The sequence below is a fragment of the Castanea sativa genome, chromosome 11, assembly GCF_040712315.1.
Source record: "Castanea sativa cultivar Marrone di Chiusa Pesio chromosome 11, ASM4071231v1".
Classification (NCBI taxonomy): domain Eukaryota; kingdom Viridiplantae; phylum Streptophyta; class Magnoliopsida; order Fagales; family Fagaceae; genus Castanea; species Castanea sativa.
The window spans coordinates 62,821,257-62,836,308 of NC_134023.1; the positions used below are offsets into that span (position 1 = coordinate 62,821,257).

A 15,052-nucleotide genomic window follows, 5' to 3' on the forward strand; every position below is an offset into this window, starting at 1 on the left:
GAGCTGTGCATTGAAAGGAGAGATTGTCACTACATTACAAGTCCAATTGGGTATTGGGGTAAGGATCCAACTGTAGGTTGGTATAAGGTATTGAGATTCCTTTACTTGTAACCACTTGTTTTGATAATAGTGGATTCTCGGGAGTGGTGACCTTAAATTCACTCGATGGAGTTTTGCCTCGGTGGTTTTCCCCATTCATAAACAAATCACTTGTGTTAAATTTATTTTCCGCTACATTTAACTTAGTTGGTGATTTGTTTGTGCTACCACACTTATTGCATATAATTGAATCTAATTAATTCACTTGGTTAATTAATTGATTATTTCTACCAAAGGGGTTGTAAGGACACAATTCAAGTTCCCAAACTACGACTGGGAGAAAAATGGGCTTGAAAGGCCTTTCTTTACAATGAATTTGTAGAGGATGGGCTTGTAATTTAGATTTCAAGGATGGTTTAGACAATTACAAAAAGAACGGGCTTTGGGCCCAATAGAACAGAACAAAGAATCGTTTGCAAAGAGTAAGACTGAGAAATCGTCCTCGGATTGTGTCCGAGGATGGTTTCTAATGATATTTCTCAAGTTTGGATACAAGTGTTGATTATCATTTACTATTGGCTCTATCTCTTTTACTCAGAAAAGTCCTCCTCTTCTTCGTATGCCTTTTCTCCTATTTATATCCTTTCCTTTCCCTTCATCACCTTCCACTTTTCTGGTTGCAATCCCCCTTTTTGGATACTTGTCCCATCCATTCTTCCCTAAAGCCCGCTGGGATTAGGGACCAAGTTCCAAGCTCGATGTTCAGGTCCCATCCTTCCATCTATACAGTCAGCGTATCAATTTACAGAGCTTTTAATGTATGGGCGGTGGTAGCAGCTTTATTTTTAGACATTCCACCGTTCTTTCTCTCGCCCTCCACGTATACCGTGCATCCCCATAATTGTAGGACTCATTATAATATAACCCAGGGATACCAAACTTCTCTTTCTATGTCCTCGGCCTTGAAATCCGAGGACAAATCTACTCCTCGGACGTGTTTGGATATGTAAATAGTCCACGACCATTTTGATGTCTTCGGATTTTGGGTTTCCAGCCCAAAATACTTCGTTGGGCCATCCTTCATATACTATTGGGCCCAATACCCCTACAATAGCCCCTCGAGTTTCTTTATTTTTTCACCTCGGGAGAAAAATAGAATCTCGACTTAAAAAGACCCTGTTACCCTGCAGACTTTTGGCAACATTGTTGACAGAAATAACTTCTGAATCACCCATCGCGTGTTCCCAATGCTTCGGTATGCGAAACGCCCCCGAATTGATTGTTGGCGCTTCTATGTCCCCCACGTTTCATTAATATGACACATATCCAACGGTCGAGAGCGATTCCTGGGTTGAGGCGGGAATTCGCCCGCTTTAAAACATCTTCTGACATATAAATACTAATTTTCTTCAAAATTCTTCACACTACAGAAACCTCATAACGTACCTGCCACACTTTTCATCTCCCCGTACTCTCTCTCTGTCTATCAAGTACCCTGTCCGAGGTGACCGTGCTTTCTTCCTTTTTAAAAGTAAGTTCTTCAATACTCTGCCCCTCCTTATCAGCTTTTTTGTTTCTTTTGTTTCTTTTCTTTCCCATCTTCTCTTTTTCACTGTGTCTTTCATCCTCGGCATAGTTATTTTTTCTCCACACCCCCCCTTTTTTCAAAAAGAATGGGTAGATTTGCGTCCCTGGTGGATTCAAACGAAAAAATAGAACAGTTTAAGGTTAAGTACAAAATTCCCTCGGATGTATCCATTAGGTACTGTAACGAGGAAGAGTTTTATACAAAAAGAAAAACGGGGGAAGTTGTAATCCCGATGATTGCGTTCATCGAAGGGGGAATGAAAATCCCCATGGGAACTGTGACTAGGGATTATCTTAGGGCTTTTAGGTTGGCTCCCACCCAGTGTGCCCCAAATGTCTTTAGGATCTTAGGTTCCATAGACGCTTTAAATGAGAAGATGAACCTAGGGCTCACTCACCACGACGTGAACTGGGTTTATAACCTCCATCACCTAAGCAAAAAAGATGAATATTACCTAAAGTCTAGACACCCAGAAGTCAGGCTAATTCAATGTCTGCCTGAATCAAATAAGGGCCTAAAAAATGACTTCCTGATCATATCAGGAAATTGGCACGACGGCCTCCCCTGTCCGACAAGGGAAGGGACTCCAGGTGAAGTTTCTTTTACATACTTTTATCTTTCGTCTTTTTACTTACTCTTACCCACTTTTACTTGGACAACTGCAGATCCACACGCAGCGGATCGTCATCCTAACCTTGTGGATTTCGGGCGATTGGATAGGATCCTACAAGCCGAGATCTTCGTGCACACCGACGGTCAACTCCGTGCGGCTCATCTGATCCTCGGCTACACTCCAATATCAAAAGCCTTTCAGGCGCCGAAGTGCGTGATTAAAGCCCGCGATCCTCGTCTTCCTCGGATTAGCGTTGCTGTGGAGGGTTTTTTGCTACCGGGGGGGACTACCATTCCTCAAGGTACCTTGGTCACCCAACCAATCCAACCGCCACCATTTGTTCCAGTTGGGATTCCCACAGTTCCTTTCTCCACAATTTTAACCTCTGGTGAAGCTGCATCTTCCTACCTTACTGTAAAGGAAGAAGAAGAAGAAGAAGAAGTTGACGTACCAGATTCCGAGGACGAGTTCGAGGTTTTTAATCAACTCTACTCTCCTGAAGACTCAACTTCCATCCTCGGCACTTCTACCCAAATCTCAAAGGTTACTACTGAAGAACTTGACGTTATGGGCATTCAACGAAAGATTAAACCCAGCTTGAAAGATGTCCTTGAGGGCGCTGACAAGGACCCTAGAGTCCAAGAACCTCCAAAAGAGGTGCGCCCTCGGACTCAAGAAAAGGGTGCTGACAAACGCCCTGAAGCTAGGCTTCCTCATCCTCCTCCATCCTCCCAAACTCAACGTGCCAACATAGCTGATCTCAAAAGAAAAAGGGATCAGCCGAAAGGGAAGGAAGTTGTGGAGGTAGGAAAGGGTTCTGTATCCAAGGAGCCCAAGGTTGAAAAGGGTGCAAAGCAAGCCCGCACCATACAGACTAGGTCGGAAAGAAGAACCGACCAACAGGCGGTCGTACGCGCCCCTGTATGGCTTCCTGACCTTTCTATGGACGATGAGGTCATCACCGTGGATGCGTCCATTAGAAATTCCGATGAAGGGACAGCGGCATGCGTCGCAGATGCTTTGGAGCAAGCACTGTTACTCCCCGAGGATATGATTGAGCTGAGAAAGAAAAGGGACCACACCGTCTTCATGACTTTGAAGAAGGAGCTTGCAATGGTGAGTTTTCTCTAAAACCTTGACTTTTGTTTTTATTTCCTATATATATCTATACGTCTAAGGTTTATATGTTTTGTTTGTAGGCCGTTCAATCTGCCCATAGGGCGGAAGAGATTGCCATTAATTCCTACAAGTCTCTGAGGGCCGAGGAGTCCAGGCGTGAAACTGCTCAAAAGATCTCGGACCTTCATAAGAAGAAACTGCAGGAGGTCACAGCAAAATTGGCTAAGGTTGAGAGTGCCAAGGCGGGCTTAGAGGCTGATCTGAAAACGACGACTAAACAGGCCGAGGATCAGTGCCTAATGCTTCGCCAAGCTGAGGATAACCTCTTAGTAGCACGAAGGCTCGTAGAGGATCTTAAGAAAGATCTGCACGAGTCTGAGAAGGCCAAAGAAGAAGCCATCAAGGGCAAAGAAGAAGCCATTGAGGAGAAGAAAAAGGCTGAGAAAGCAAAGGAAGAGGCCGAGAACTCGAGGGACCAAGCCGAACAAGACGGTTATGATATAGGCGTGAAGGAGGTCACTGAAACCTTCAAGGCTCAGGTTCCCGAGGTATGTAGGCACTACTGCCTCCAAGTGTGGAATGAGGCACTTTCCTAAGCTGGGGTTGATGCCTCTTCCACTCTTTGGAAAACAGAGAGTGTCTACTATCCTCCTGCAATTCGCGCTTCTTCCATTCCTGACACTGCACAAGAAGCTGCCCAGGGATCGTCCGAGGATAAGGGGGGTGATTTGGCTGAAGACTCAACTCTTCCTGAAGATGCCCCTGAACAACTTGACCCTGCACAAGAAAAGGCAATTGAAGACGTACAGCCTTCAAGTGATCTTCGGGAATCTTCAAAGGATGAGTTGGGTGATCAAGCTAACCCAATAACCTTGATAGATGATCCCAAAGGCAAAGGAATTGCCGTTGAGTCCTCGGCTCAGCTTCCATCTCCTCAAGACTCCAAAGGCCCTCTGAAGATTAAGCTGAAACAGTGACTTGCTTGTTGTCTTTCCTTTCTTTATTTTTATTTTGTCTCCAAGTGTAATACCTAAGTATAGGTGCAAAAGTACTTTTTTGGAATTTAATACAAGAATGAATGTTTGTTTTTAGATGATTCTTATACATATATTTTTTTTGTTTTTATGCTGATCATATCATTCCATAAATATCATCTTCTTGTCTTTTACCAAAGTTACTAGCAACAACTTGAATTGAAATTTGATACTCCAGGAGGGTTTAATTATGCCGGGAACTGCATTAAGTGATGTTTTTTTTTGAGTATTTGATTCTTCATTTTGGATCTCTAGTTTGAACTATGTAAAGATAAGGCATATGGTCTATGCAAATATCTGATGTTTATGTCAAAAAAAAAGAACAGAAGTATTAATTTTTCCCAAGTAATTGATCCGAGGATCGAGGCATACCAAGTTTCAGCTTGACACTTAGATGAATAAATTTAAAAATGTTAATTTTCCCAAAGTAGATGATCCGAGGACCAGACGTAACTTAGGTTCTGCTTAACACTTAGTAAAGAATATCAATTTAGACGAGGTATGTGGTTCGAGGATCCAGGCATACCAAGTTTCAGCTTGACACTTAGATGAATAAATTTAAAATGTTAATTTTCCCAAAGTAGATGATCCGAGGACCAGACGTAACTTAGGTTCTGTTTAACACTTAGTAAAGAATATCAATTTAGACGAGGTATGTGGTCCGAGGATCCAGGCATACCAAGTTTCAGCTTGACACTTAGATGAATAAATTTAAAATGTTAATTTTCCCAAAGTAGATGATCCGAGGACCCGACGTAACTTAGGTTCTGTTTAACACTTAGTAAAGAATATCAATTTAGACGAGGTATGTGGTCCGAGGATCCAGGCATACCAAGTTTCAGCTTGACACTTAGATGAATAAATTTAAAATGTTAATTTTCCCAAAGTAGATGATCCGAGGACCAGACGTAACTTAGGTTCTGTTTAACACTTAGTAAAGAATATCAATTTAGACGAGGTATGTGGTCCGAGGATCCAGGCATACCAAGTTTCAGCTTGACACTTAGATGAATAAATTTAAAATGTTAATTTTCCCAAAGTAGATGATCCGAGGACCAGACGTAACTTAGGTTCTGTTTAACACTTAGTAAAGAATATCAATTTAGACGAGGTATGTGGTCCGAGGATCCAGGCATACCAAGTTTCAGCTTGATACTTAGATGAATAAATTTAAAGTGTTAATTTTCCCAAAGTAGATGATCCGAGGACCAGACGTTACTTAGGTTCTGTTTAACACTTAGTAAAGAATATCAATTTAGACGAGGTATGTGGTCCGAGGATCCAGGCATACCAAGTTTCAGCTTGATACTTAGACGAATGAAGATAACGAATATAATGTAGTTTACAACAAAGAACGGCCGAAGTGCCCTTTATTTAGTAATAGTACCTTCGTAGATTATTTACATTCCAGGGACGTTGTACAACATTCTCGTCCAAATCTTCCAGATTGTAGGCCCCTATTCCTGCGACCGAAGTAATACGATAAGGTCCTTCCCAGTTGGGCCCCAATTTTCCCCACGCAGGATTCTTCATCGTGCCCAAAACTTTCCTTAATACTAAGTCACCTGGTCCAAGAGGTCGAAGTTTCACATGAGAATCATATCCCTGCTTGAGCTTATGTTGATAATAAGCTAGTTGAACCATGGCGCTTTCTCGCCGTTCCTCAACTAAGTCTAAGTTTCTCATTAATAGATCATCATTGCTATCTGAAATAAAGGAGCTTTTCTTCAGGGTTGGGAACCCAGTTTCTAAGGGGATTACTGCCTCGGCTCCATAAGTCATGGCGAAGGGTGTTTCACCTGTGGATCTTCGTGGTGTAGTTCTATACGTCCACAAGACATGTGGCAGTTCTTCCACCCACCTCCCCTTGGCGTCACCCAACCTCTTTTTGAGTCCGCTCACTATTACTTTGTTGACAGCTTCGGCTTGCCCATTTCCTTGGGGATAAGCCGGAGTGGAATATCTATTCGTAATGCCCAGATCACAGCAGTATTTCCGAAAGGCTTTGCTATCAAATTGTAAACCGTTATCTGAAATGAGAGTATGAGGGATGCCGAACCTGGTAACGATATTCTTCCATACAAACTTTTTTGCTTCCGTGTCTCTGATGTTTGATAATGGCTCAGCTTCAACCCATTTGGTAAAGTAATCTGTTCCCACGAGAAGCCACCGTCGGTTTCCCGTTGCTTTGGGGAAGGGTCCAACAATGTCCAAGCCCCATTGGGCAAAAGGCCATGGGCTAGATAGAGGATTTAGGACTCCACCTGGTTGATGTATATTTGGAGCGAACCTTTGACATTGGTCACATTTCTTTGCATAATCTTGCGCTTCTCTCTGCATATTTGGCCACCAATAGCCCTGAGTAAGGGCCCTGTGAGCTAAAGACCTTCCTCCTGTGTGACTTCCGCAAATCCCTTCGTGTAGCTCTTCCAAAAGTAGCTCTGTTGCCTCGGGGTGTATGCATAGCAAATATGGTCCCGAAAAGGAACGTTTGTACAATTTTTGGTCCTCGGATAACCAGAAACGAGTGGCTTTTCTGCGAACCTTATCCGCTTCAGCTTTTTCTCCAGGTAGGATGTCATTTCTGAGAAATGTTACTATTTGATCCATCCAACTAGGTCCTGTCCTAATTTGAAGAATTTGAGTGGAGTTACCATCCGTCCCAGTGGGCTTCAACAGATCTTCAACGAGGATAACTCGTGGTAGACTTTGTGCCGAGGACGTCGCGAGCGTGGCTAATGAGTCGGCATGGGTATTGCCACATCTGGATACATGCAATAGTAGAAAAGACTCAAATTTAGATTGCATAAACCTGACCTGGGTTAGGTATTCTCGCATTCTGGAATCCCTTGCTTCTAGCTTCCCTTCTACTTGGCCTACCACCAATAGTGAGTCCGAGAACATTTGCACCGCCTTTCCTCCCATTTTATGAACCATGTTCATCCCTGCGAGGACCGCTTCATACTCTGCTTCGTTGTTGGTGGCCGAGAATCCTAATCTCAGGGATTTCTCAAAAGTAATACCCTCTGGGGATATCAAAACTAATCCGATACCTGATCCCCTCTGATTTGCTGCTCCATCAACATGGACTTTCCATAACGGAGGCCCTTCACACGAAATCATGCCTACTGATTTTTTACCCATGCCTTCTTGATAGTCTTCTAACGAAGGCTCAGCAAACTCTGCCACAAGGTCCGCGATGACCTGCCCCTTTATAGAGGTGCGAGGCATATACTTGATATCGAAAGCTCCTAGGACAGTTCCCCATTTGGCAATTCTTCCCATATAATCTGCACTTCGCAAAATTGATTTGAGAGGGAGTTGTGTAAGAACAACAACCGTATGAGACTGGAAGTAATGGGGAAGTCTTCGTGTAGCATGTACCACAGCCAAGATAGCTTTTTCCAGTGGCAAATAACTCAGCTCGGCCTCATGCAGAGATTTGCTTACATAGTACACCGGTCTCTGGATGTTATTGTCATCTCGGATAAGAACCAGACTAACTGCATGTTTAGCCACCGCAATATATGCAAACAGAATCTCATCAACCTCTGGTCGAGACATAACTGGTGGTCGCGAGAGATATTCTTTTAGCTGTTGGAAAGCTGTTGCACACTCCTCGGTCCATTCAAAACCCTTCCATTTATTTAATAACTGAAAGAAAGGCCTGCATCTGTCCGCGGACCGAGATATAAATCGGTTGAGAGCAGCAGTCATACCTGTTAGTCTTTGCACCTCTTTAGGATTCCGAGGTGGGTGTAAGCTGCTTATTGCCTTAACCTGAGCAGGATTCACTTCAATTCCTCGGTGAGTCACCATATATCCTAGAAACTTGCCCGACCCCACACCGAAAGAGCATTTAGAGGCATTGAGCCGCAATTTATACTCTCTTAGCTTCTGAAAAGTGTTGCTCAGATCTTCCAGATGTGCAGAAACTTCTTTACTCTTTACTACCATATCGTCCACGTATACCTCAATATTTTTTCCTAGCTGTGCCTCAAACATCCTCGTCATCATCCTTTGGTAGGTAGCCCCTGCGTTTTTCAAGCCAAAAGGCATTACCTTATAATGATAATTTCCCGTAGGAGTGACGAATGCTGTCTTCTCCTGGTCCTCAACGGCTAAAGGTATCTGGTGATAACCTTGGAAAGCATCAAGAAAACTCATCCGAGGATGTCCAACAGTAGCGTCAACCAGTTGATCAATCCGAGGCATCGGGAATGAGTCCTTTGGGCAAGCCTTGTTTAAATCTGTGAAATCTACACATACTCTCCACTTCCCATTCTTCTTTTTCACCACCACAGTATGGGCTAACCATTCAGGATAAAACACTTCTTTGATAGCCCCTGCCGCTTTGAGTTTGAGCACTTCCTCTTTGACGGCTTCCGAATGTTCCTTTGAGGACCTCCGAGGTGGTTGCCTCCTCGGCACTACAGTTGGATTGACCCTTAAATGATGACATATGAAGTTCGGATCAACCCCAGGGGCCTCATACGCGTTCCAAGCAAATACATCCATATTTTTCTTTAAAAATAAAATCAGCTCTGTCTTCTCTTCCTGCGGCAATTGAACTCCAACCTGGAAGAACTTTTCAGGATCATTGTCTATGATAATTTTCTCCAATTCTTCACACGTTGCTTCATCTACCTCGGCTATGGGAAGAGACTTTGATTGCTATGCTTCACCGTTAGCCGAGGACGGGGAGTCTGGTTCTGGTCGACGCAGAATTGCAGCCGTGACACACTGTCGAGCCACAGACTGACTCCCAAGTAACTCCACCACCTGATCTCCAGAATGAAATTTGATTTTGACATGCAAGGTTGAGGAAACAGCCCCTAACGCATGCAGCCAAGGTCTCGCCACAATAGCCGTATAGGGAGAGTAGGCATCGACCACGATGAAATCTACGTCTACTACCTCCGGACCTGATTGCACAGGCAGTCTAATCTGTCCCTTTGGAACGACAGCTCTCCCTTCGAAGCTTATCAAGGGTGAGTCATATGGCATAAGATCTTCAACTCTTAACTTCAAGCCTCTAAATAGGTCAGGGTACATGATATCTGCACCACTACCTTGATCAACCATTACCCTCTTTACATCATAGTTCCCAATTCTGAGGGTTACCACTAAGGCATCATCATGAGGCTGGATGGTCCCCATCTTGTCCTCTTCAGAGAAACTTAGGACTGGCAGGATACTTGCCTTGATCCTCTTCGGCTGATCCCGTGACTCCTCGGCCAATGTTCGAGCAACTGACATTACCCTGAAAGGAGCTGAGCCAGTCCTACCAGGTGCCGCAAAAATGACGTTGATAGTACCTAGAGGAGGTCTGGATGAAGGACCGTCGTGGTTTGCCACTCCCGATTGGTTTCCTCGCCCGTTGGGTTGGTACAGAAACTGCTTCAGCTTTCCCTCTTTAACCAATTGTTCCAGATGATTCCACAAAGTGCGACAGTCCTCGGTGGTATGACCTCTCTCCTGGTGATAATGGCAGTGGAGATTTTGGTTGCGTCTCAAAGGGTCCCCTGCCATTTTATTTGGCCATTTGAAAAAAGGCTCATGCCTTATTTTCTCCAACAGCTGCTGCACCGGCTCCCTGAAGACGGTGTTGACCACTTGTGGGGGTATGTGGCCAGCCTGCCTGGAAAAATCCCGCGTAGGCCTATTGTTGTTGTATCGGTCCGACCTGAAATCCCTCCTTTCTTGTGGGATAACCTTCGCCTTGCCCTTTCCCTGCTGCTGATCTTCCTCAACCCTTTTGTACTCGTCGATGCGATCCATCAGTCGACGTACGCTTCTGACAGGTTTCTTCGTTAAGGATTTCCTCAAGTCATGCTCTGTTGGTAGGCCGACCTTGAAGGTCCTTATTGCTACATCGTCAAAGTCTCCGTCAATTTCGTTGAACATTTCCCAGTACCGGTCCGAATATGTTTTCAGGGTTTCCCCTTCCCTCATGGCCATGGATAGTAAAGAATCCAATGGACGAGGAACTCTACTGCACGTGATAAAGCGAGAACCAAATGCCCTAGTAAGCTCTTTGAAAGAATCAATGGAGCCTGCCCTTAAGCCGTCAAACCATCTCATGGCTACGGGCCCTAGGCTAGAAGGAAAAATCTTGCATAACAAAGTTTCATTCCTGGAATGCACTGCCATTCTCTGGCTGAAGTGGCTTACGTGCTCTACAGGATCCGTCCGACCATTGTAAAGAGTGAAGGCCGGTTGTGTGAAGCGCCGAGGCAACCTTCCTTCTTCCAATCTGCGCGCGAAGGGTGACCTGGAGATTTGGTGCAATGCTCTTCCCATTGCGTCATTTCCTAAGCCCCTAGGGGGGTAGTCTCTGCCACGTCTCCCATGCAGATTGTCTTCTTCGGAAGAGGCATATTCACCTGGGGGAGTTCTGGATCTTTGCCCGTAATTGTCATCCTCGGATCCTTCCGAAGAGGGGTCAGAGGTCGGAGGAGTTCTCCTTCGCCTCTCGTGGCGCAATCTCCTCTTTAGGCCGTCAATCTCCTTCTGCATGGCCCTGGCATTTCTTTCATAAGGAGCTCTGCTTCCTCCTTGCGAATGACTTGCACTTCTGATGGTATGTGTAGTATGTACACTTCCCTCTCGGTTCTCTCCGTGATCAGGATGCAAGGAGAGATCCTCACGCTGAGAGCCCACGGACTCCGCACTGCGTTGTGGTCCTGATCCTACCATGATGTCCTCAACTTCCTTAAAGACTAAATCCCCACAGACGGCGCCAATTGTAAGGACACAATTCAAGTTCCCAAACTACGACTGGGAGAAAAATGGGCTTGAAAGGCCTTTCTTTACAATGAATTTGTAGAGGATGGGCTTGTAATTTAGATTTCAAGGATGGTTTAGACAATTACAAAAAGAACGGGCTTTGGGCCCAATAGAACAGAACAAAGAATCGTTTGCAAAGAGTAAGACTGAGAAATCGTCCTCGGATTGTGTCCGAGGATGGTTTCTAATGATATTTCTCAAGTTTGGATACAAGTGTTGATTATCATTTACTATTGGCTCTATCTCTTTTACTCAGAAAAGTCCTCCTCTTCTTCGTATGCCTTTTCTCCTATTTATATCATTTCCTTTCCCTTCATCACCTTCCACTTTTCTGGTTGCAATCCCCCTTTTTGGATACTTGTCCCATCCATTCTTCCCTAAAGCCCGCTGGGATTAGGGACCAAGTTCCAAGCTCGATGTTCAGGTCCCATCCTTCCATCTATACAGTCAGCGTATCAATTTACAGAGCTTTTAATGTATGGGCGGTGGTAGCAGCTTTATTTTTAGACATTCCACCGTTCTTTCTCTCGCCCTCCACGTATACCGTGCATCCCCATAATTGTAGGACTCATTATAATATAACCCAGGGATACCAAACTTCTCTTTCTATGTCCTCGGCCTTGAAATCCGAGGACAAATCTACTCCTCGGACGTGTTTGGATATGTAAATAGTCCACGACCATTTTGATGTCTTCGGATTTTGGGTTTCCAGCCCAAAATACTTCGTTGGGCCATCCTTCATATACTATTGGGCCCAATACCCCTACAGGGGTCAATACATTTTTTGGCCTATCAGTGTTCAACTTGAAAGAACATACTTCAAGCCTATTTATCATGTAAATGTCTCAAGTACAAAGAATTTTAAAAGTGATGGTCTGAAATGGCGCAATTGTGGAAGACAAAGATGTGCAAGGTTTGCCTAAAGTCAGCTGAAGATACCATTTCTATTATAAGTCACCACATCTTACATGAAATTCACATGAAATAAATGTATCCAAAACTCACAAAATTTGCAACCTGTAAAGCAAATGCAGCCTACGCACATACAATGGTACAGTTGAATTATAACCAGGAGCTAATTAGCATTGGTACCCTTCAGTCAGACTCTTGCAACCAAATCCTCACAATATCCATTACAATTATTGAATTTAGATTCATAAGTTCTTTGTACAAAAAAAAAAAAAAAAGGGAGATGGCTACAGTCATAAAGCATGGACACAACTTATGTTAGAAACATGTGTAAGGTTGAATTTATTCAATCATTTTGTTGGCTTTATTCTGTGCCAAATTTGCTTGTAATTTAGCATTTAGAAACCTTGTATTTAGGTGGGAATCATATAAGGGCAGTGTGTGAGAGAGTACGAAGAAAAGCTCAAGAATGTGCATTCAAGAAGGGCCTCGTGACTAGATCCCATGACTAGCAAGTCGCTAGAGATGGCACATGTGTGAAGTATGCAGGGGGAGCTGAAGGATCATGCCAGCTATCACACTACAGGACAAAACCTCCAGCTGGCCAAGCAGTTAGCTTGCGACTTAAACTCGCGACTCATTCTACTCGCGAGCTCGAGTTGCTAGAAGCTGTAATTGACTTTTCACATTCCATACACACCCTACTATAAATACCCTTATACCCACAAAATGTAGGGAGCTTTCAGAGAGAATTTTGAGAGACAAACCCTAGAGAAAAACAAGATTGACTCATCAATAATCTTCATGCTTTAATTCTCCAAAATTCCTCTACTCTCACCATTTCCATTGTTACATCCTTGAGAGGTACATTAGCCAAATCTCATCATACTTATATTTGTGATGAGGCATTTTGATACTTGGGAAGTAGTTAACAAGGGACCAATTCATTTTGGTTGATGCAATGAGCTTATTGCAGAATCTGGTAAGCTACAGAAGACAAAGTTCAGTGTAACCCTATTGGAGCAAGAAGCTTGGAGGGCTTAGGTGAACTGGGTAGATTAGGTTTGGAGGGTCTTCTGCTATTCATGTATCCCAACTTAATTCTTTAGTAGATTATTGACCATTTGGAAGGCGGCAGAGAGGTTTTTCGCCAAGGACTTCGGTTTCCTCTTCGATAACACATTGTTGTGTTTTTTTTGTGTTTGCATCTCTCTTCCCTTAATCTTTACCTTTTAATTACTGCTGTGGTTGTGATTAATTTCAGTTTAGATTGTTTTACCAATTCTGTTTTAGCTTATTTTCATCTTCTGCACATACATTGTTTGATTATAAGCTTGTGTTGGTAATTTGTAAATTGGGGGTTTAAACTTTCATAGGTGTTTTACAAAATTTTTGAACTTTTAATTGGTATGAAAGTGGGTGCACTTGTTGTGGTTTAATTACCTAAGTGCGATCCTTGACCTCGTTTGAAATGGATCGATCTCAATCTCTCAATGTTCCACCATATTTTGATGAAAGCAACTATGCTTTTTGGAAAGTTCACATGAGGGCATTCTTGTGTTCAATTGATGAGATCTTTTGGGATGCTGTAGATGTAGGATGGACTAGGCCGGAGGCTGCTAAATCCACATTGGATAAGGCGGCACTTGCGGCAGCCAATGCAAATACCAAGGCACTGAATGCTATCTTTTGTGGTGTTTCTCGAGATGAGTTTCATAGGATTTCTCATGTAACGATTGCCACGGAGGCATGGCAAATAGTGGAGACCACCTATGAAGGAATAAAGAAAGTCAAGGACACTAAATTGTAGATGCTAACCACTCGATTTGAAGAGCTGAAAATGAGTGACGACGAGTCATTTGACTCATTCTATGGCAAGTTGAATGAGGTAATTATCGGCAAGTTCAACTTGGGTGAAAAGACGGAGGACTCAAAGATAGTGAGGAAAATCCTTCGATCATTGCCGGAGAGCTTTCGTGCGAAGGTTACAGCTATTGAAGAGATTAAGGACCTTGATGATATCAAAGTTCAAGAACTAGTTGGCTCACTCCACACTTATGAGTTGTCATTACCATCACAAAAGAAGAACAAATCTCTTGCTCTAAAAACGATCAATGAGAGGCTGGAAACTCACGCTCATCGGATGAGGATGAGGTGGAGAAAGATGTGGCATATCTTGTAAAGAATTTCTGAAAGTTCTTGAAGTTCAAGAAGAATGAGAAGGGAAAATCCCCAAGTTTCGGAAAGGAGAAAAAGGACTTCAAAAGGAAAGATGGGAAGGAATCTCAATCCTTTCAAGAAATCACATGCTTCGAATGCAATGGACATGGACATGTCAAGAAAGAGTGTCCTAATTATTTGAGAGGGAAGGGCAAGGTTTATGCCACCACTCTTAGTGATTCTGACTCCTCTAATTCAGATTCAGATGAAAGCTCTGATGGAGAAGGAAACTTCTTTGCATTCATAACCATTGCTCATGTTGAATCTTCGGATGATTTAAGTGTGTTGGTGAAAGAGCTTGGTGAGCACACTAAATTGGACTCAGTGGGAATAGCTGAAGAATCCGATGATGAAGAAGATGAAAGAGTAAAGGGACTGTAAGAGACCTAAAACTCCCTCCTTGAGAAGACCGGTGAATATGCAAAAGTGGCTAACGTAGTCATTAAGAAAATGAAGAGAGCTGAGCAAGACTACAAGAGTCTTTTAGTCCGATACAAGGAGACTAAGTGTGAAGTCGAGACGCTGAATGGAGAGCAGACCGAAGCCTACTCAAAGATAAAATTTCTTGAGCTTGAGGTGATTCAAGCTAACGCTAACGTAGAGCGGGTCTCCTCCAAGAAGTTTGATGAAATGCTCGCTCACCAAAAACTTTTTTCAAAAAAAGCGGATTGGGATACACCAGAGAGAGCAACTCAGCTGCTAATATATCCAAGGAAAGGAAGTTTGTGAAAGCTAAGGAAC

The 15,052-nt window shown here is 43.5% G+C and overlaps 1 protein-coding gene across 1 annotated transcript; it reads left to right on the forward strand.

Annotated features, from left to right (window-relative positions):
* Positions 1-3,182: 3,182 nt before the first annotated feature.
* On the forward strand, positions 3,183-13,530 carry LOC142615339 (uncharacterized). The gene is made up of 3 exons (XM_075788087.1): positions 3,183-3,356; positions 3,440-3,907; positions 13,468-13,530. Exons 1-3 carry the CDS (start codon positions 3,183-3,185, stop codon positions 13,528-13,530), a joined length of 705 nt encoding a protein of 234 aa, XP_075644202.1.
* Positions 13,531-15,052: the final 1,522 nt, after the last annotated feature.

Coding starts and splice junctions, on each gene's coding strand:
- LOC142615339 (XM_075788087.1), top strand. CDS start 3,183: ATGGACGATGAGGTCATCACCGTGGATGCGTCCATTAGAAATTCCGAT. Junction 3,357..3,439: donor TGAAGAAGGAGCTTGCAATG/GTGAGTTTTCTC, acceptor TTTTGTTTGTAG/GCCGTTCAATCTGCCCATAG. Junction 3,908..13,467: donor TCAAGGCTCAGGTTCCCGAG/GTATGTAGGCAC, acceptor AAACTTTCATAG/GTGTTTTACAAAATTTTTGA.